At 41.0% G+C, this 4,674-nt stretch overlaps 1 protein-coding gene across 1 annotated transcript in view; it reads left to right on the plus strand.

Moving 5' to 3' along the window:
- Window positions 1-4,674, plus strand: part of LOC106815992 (latrophilin-3-like) — a 36,391-nt gene that overhangs the window by 18,397 nt on the left and 13,320 nt on the right. The window contains exons 7-16 of the mRNA XM_014820523.1: window positions 13-125; window positions 434-544; window positions 1,265-1,436; window positions 1,711-1,859; window positions 2,472-2,627; window positions 2,888-2,991; window positions 3,188-3,379; window positions 3,534-3,602; window positions 3,830-3,941; window positions 4,289-4,490. Coding sequence (XP_014676009.1) covers window positions 13-125; window positions 434-544; window positions 1,265-1,436; window positions 1,711-1,859; window positions 2,472-2,627; window positions 2,888-2,991; window positions 3,188-3,379; window positions 3,534-3,602; window positions 3,830-3,941; window positions 4,289-4,490 — 1,380 coding nt within the window. The remainder of the gene's footprint in view (window positions 1-12; window positions 126-433; window positions 545-1,264; window positions 1,437-1,710; window positions 1,860-2,471; window positions 2,628-2,887; window positions 2,992-3,187; window positions 3,380-3,533; window positions 3,603-3,829; window positions 3,942-4,288; window positions 4,491-4,674) is intronic.

A 4,674-nucleotide genomic window follows, 5' to 3' on the forward strand; every position in this document is an offset into this window, starting at 1 on the left:
CTTGCATGATAGATGTCAAGGAAGAAAGTTATGTGAATTCAGAACCATAGTTAGTGAGTGGTTTGACTACGACCCTTGTCCGGACACATTCAAACACATAATGATGAGATTTCAGTGTCGCAATGGTAAGTTATTATAGAAACCATTTTGTTTTCACACTTATAGCACTAATACAAAACCGTACATTGCTCAAGCTTTAATCAAAAATAATACAAAGTATCGAACATTATTCAAGCGCTAGTTAATTAATATGTGTTAGATTTATGTAATTAGTATCACTAAGTATAATTACTAAGTAATAATCTGAAGTAGTGTTATTAGGAGTATATGAATGGAGATCTCTATTGTATACCTCTATGTGTGTAACCCCTGGTATCATTATTGTCTTGTGTGAATGTATCGGTTTACCATAACTAATATATACGTTCAACAGACGTGAAAAAATGTCCGGACGGTTCCTCGCACTTCGCTGAGAATTGCTACCAAGTTGTGACTAATGCTACAAAGACGTGGTCTGAGGCTCGATATCACTGCCAGAACACAGGTGATGATGATATGCTAAGTCATAAAGTCACGATTAACCCACGATATAAACTACTATATACGTCACTTTAATAAATCGAATGGTACAAAAGAAATAATTGCCGCTTAAAAGACTTAATTATCATATATTGGCGCTTACAAGACGACACATACCCTTGATCTAGGGTACTATTTACGCTTGGCCTATGTTCGCAATATTAGTCGCACCTCTTTATCATAGAGAGAGTATGTAACACTTGCTGTACACCAATTACCGTAGCCAAACACATGTTTGATGATATTAAACCTATTTGACACAAAGTTTGCGTTTAAAAAGTAACAATTCCATATAGTTAAATGAACACCACAACACAATGGTTTGTAACCCTTTGTTAATATTTATTGAGTAATAGAGACCTACCAGTACGGCAAATCAAAGTGTTATGCTAAGTGGCACAGCCGTTCTTAAAGGTTGAAGGTTTACAGCTGTTATATATAAGACGACGCCCTAGTTTGAAGCAATAATTGGAGCTTCAACGTTCGACTTGGGGGGGGGGGGCGCAATATACGTCATATACTTGTGCACATTTTTGTTTCGTGCCAATGTCGTATGCCTTCTAGTAGTTTCGTGCAGGATACATATCTGCGTTCTAACACGAGTAGTAGCTACGTTGTTCAGTAGGCAGCTCAGTATACGCGTATATAGACGTAGCTGTAACACTACTCCGCTCACATACAACAGGCGGCGATCTGGTAAGCATCAATAGTGACAACGAAGAAGCGTTCCTGTTGGAACTGGCGAAGTCCGTACTCGGCGACTACCCGCTAGACATGTACTTCTGGACTGCACTGAAGAGAACGAAAAAGGGGATAACTAACTACAAGTGGGTGGATGGTGCTGCATCGAACTACACGTACGTTCTGAATCGGCTATACAGACAATCAGCATCTCAGACAAACCTATAATAGTTGATATTCTGACATAGAAATAGTCTGAGTAGTAGTTTGAACTGCAATGAGACCACTGCCCTAAGCATTTGGTTTAGCCGTAAGGGTCATCCTATTGTGTAGCAAGTGTGTGGCAGCATATATAAACCTCCCCTCGGAGTGGGATGCATGCTTTTCTGCACAGGACGCGATATGAAAGATTGTCGACCAGCTGTAGTCATATCAATAACTTATTTGCAGAAACTGGAAACCCTACTGGATAGATTATAACGGGGATGAGGCGTGTATGTTTTTGCTCGCTTTTGAGAAACTCGGACAATATAGATTCTACTGGGATTCTGGAGACTGTGCCCTAAAACATCACTTCATCTGTCGTTTTCCGCCGCATGGTACGTTGCATCAATCTTCAGATTCTCATAAAGCATAGTTCTTATTTTGAATGCAAGCTAATGTCTTCAGCGCAAGCTTTATAGTCTATTCGCGCGCTGTACGATATACGTGCATTCAACTGTTACCTTAATATTGTAATTTATATTTATTGCAGTGGATTTGTGTATGATTATAAGATAAACACGCCTCACAATTACAGTTTGTTCGCAATATAACGCGTAATACAATGCGCTTATAGCACTGACACATCGTTTGAAAGTATGTATGTACTTTATTGTGAACTGTATTCGTTCCCCGGTTTCCTGTACGTTCACTTGCGCTTAGCTTCTTTATATATATATATATATAAGCACATTCTGGTAATTTACGAATAGATTGGATTCTAACAAGACCAATTAGTCATGCAAATCGCTGCCTCTCTCTGTGCCTCTCTCTCTCTCTCTCTCTCTCTCTCTCTCTCTCTCTCTCTCTCTCTCTCTGTCGCTCCCTCCCTGTCGCTCACTCTCTCCCCCCCCTCTCTCTCTCTCTCTCTGTCTGTCCCCCTGTCGCTAACTCCCTCCCCCTCTCTCTCCCTCCCTAACTCACAAATCTGCTCCTCGGATACGTTTCAGCCATCAGTCAGCCACAGCTTACAATCCCGCCTAAACCAGAAAGCACCACACCGGACCCTACCCAGATGTGTGACGAAGTAGAGGTTAGAGGCATCGTGTGGCCTGCTACACCGTTCGGGGAGGTGGCCGTCCAACCGTGCCCAGATGGCGTCGTTGGTAAGGGTTCAAATACGAGGTGACATGCCTACAATAACTATATACCTCGTATCTATTATAAATATATATTGTTTCAAAAAATATTGTTGGAAAATATTTTCGATTCGTAATTTGTCAAAACAATGCTTGCACGAGACGTGATTGTTAATACTGTAAACATCTATATATTTGTAGCTATCGTATAATATATTTTCGGCGCGTTTAAAAAAGAAAGTTCCGACCAATTTTGAGTGGTGCGTAATTTTATCTGTGCTTATCAGGTTATGCAACATGGACATGCGACAACGTAACGGAGATGTTTACTCCAGAGGACCCTGATCTTAGTCTTTGCAAGCACGCATGGGTAGACGTGATAGATTCCATGGTACGTTGCCAAGTTTGTACACATTTTGCGTACATGAAAGATGGATGCGTGAGCCAACCATGCCCACATTAATTAATGCAATAATTTAAAAAACAATAATTAAATACGCTTTGCAGCTGAATGCGGAATTGTTTCTCCTGCGCGGTAGTCTTATGATACGTGGCTAAATGTTGGCTGTTCACATGTGTCGTATCAGATTGAGGATGGCGATGATGCAGCAACTATAACTGGACTACTCGCGGAAAGTACCGCCTCAGGTAGTAGCCTGTACGGTGGGGACGTGCTCGCTTGCGTGGACTACCTGGGACAACTGAGTGCGATACAGAGCCAACAGGTGGCGCCACTGCCGGAAGAAGAACAGAAGCCTGCTATGCTGATATTCTCGGAGGTAGGTCGCAAGAATTAAAAAAACGTTAACACTTCTGTTTATTTTTATTGCTCTGCGAGCGCTTGATGTATGTACACAAAGACATATGTTGAACCGTTCAGCGCTTGAATTGCCGATAAGAATTGCTGATAAGAATTTTCTGATCTGTTTATAGGTGCTCTGCAATGTCTCTAGCAATCTATTGTTTGAGGAGCAGAACCCGGCATGGACCGACATTCCCCAGGTGATCTATGTTGCTCGTCAATCCATCGTTCTTAGTAGTGCAATAACCTTCTTTATGCAATAATATCGCGTGAAAGCATGGTGGTATTAACAGTATAATGTATACAAAGCAATCCGTCTGAGTAGCAGCACTACGTGTGCAGCCAAACACGCGAATCTAGTGAGTAATAGCAAAACCTAAAATTCGATGGTCTAAACGACAATCGTTGTATTTTTTTCTGACCTCAGGTTCAGAGAAACGAAGCCGTTATGTTGATGCTGGGAAATATGGACAACAACTCTTTCCTTCTGGGACAATACATGCAAAACGAGAAGGAGCAAATATATGTTCAGAATCTAGGTGGGCGCGTTTAAGTCGCACGACCGACAAAATAAATCAGCGTAAAAATGAATCACGAAAAAAAGTTTCAAGAATGAAATCAGCGGAGATGTTAGTGATAGCTTTCCGCAGCTAACGTCCATGTAACCCGACCAGGCTGTGTGACTAACGTCAATACACCATACACCATACTAGGGTATTCTAACCCTAGCAATACCGTTTCTTGGAGCTAACGTCCATGATGATTTGATGGGGATTATTTTATTATGGTTATTATATTATTATTTATTATTTAATGATTATTATATTAGATGAGGCACGGCTTTTTTGCAGCCTCTTCAACCATCGTCGTTTCTGTCTGCTTGCAGTTATGCAGGTACAGGTGCATACTGATCCTACAGAAGAGTTCAGCTTCTCTGTTGATAACAGCGAAGGTGTATTCCAAGGATCAACGTCTTCCGAGTTTACTATTCCGCTCACCGTGTTGGACGAAATGAGAAATGGTTTGGAGGTCCAGGCGGCGTTTTTCATTTATTCAAATTTACACGAACTGCTACCAGTTGAAAACATGTGAGTAGTTGATTTCTCACGTATTACCATATTTTATATTGCCGTTGCATGAGGTTTGTGTTATATATTTTAAATTCGTTGTGTCAGCAAAGCGAAAACGACGAAACAAGCTATACTTGGACATTTTGAATACGAATTTCAATCTTTCTCTCTCTCTCTCTCTCTCTCTCTCTCTCTCTCTCTC

The sequence above is a fragment of the Priapulus caudatus genome, unplaced genomic scaffold, assembly GCF_000485595.1.
Source record: "Priapulus caudatus unplaced genomic scaffold, Priapulus_caudatus-5.0.1 Scaffold1255, whole genome shotgun sequence".
Classification (NCBI taxonomy): Eukaryota; Metazoa; Priapulida; class Priapulimorpha; order Priapulimorphida; family Priapulidae; genus Priapulus; species Priapulus caudatus.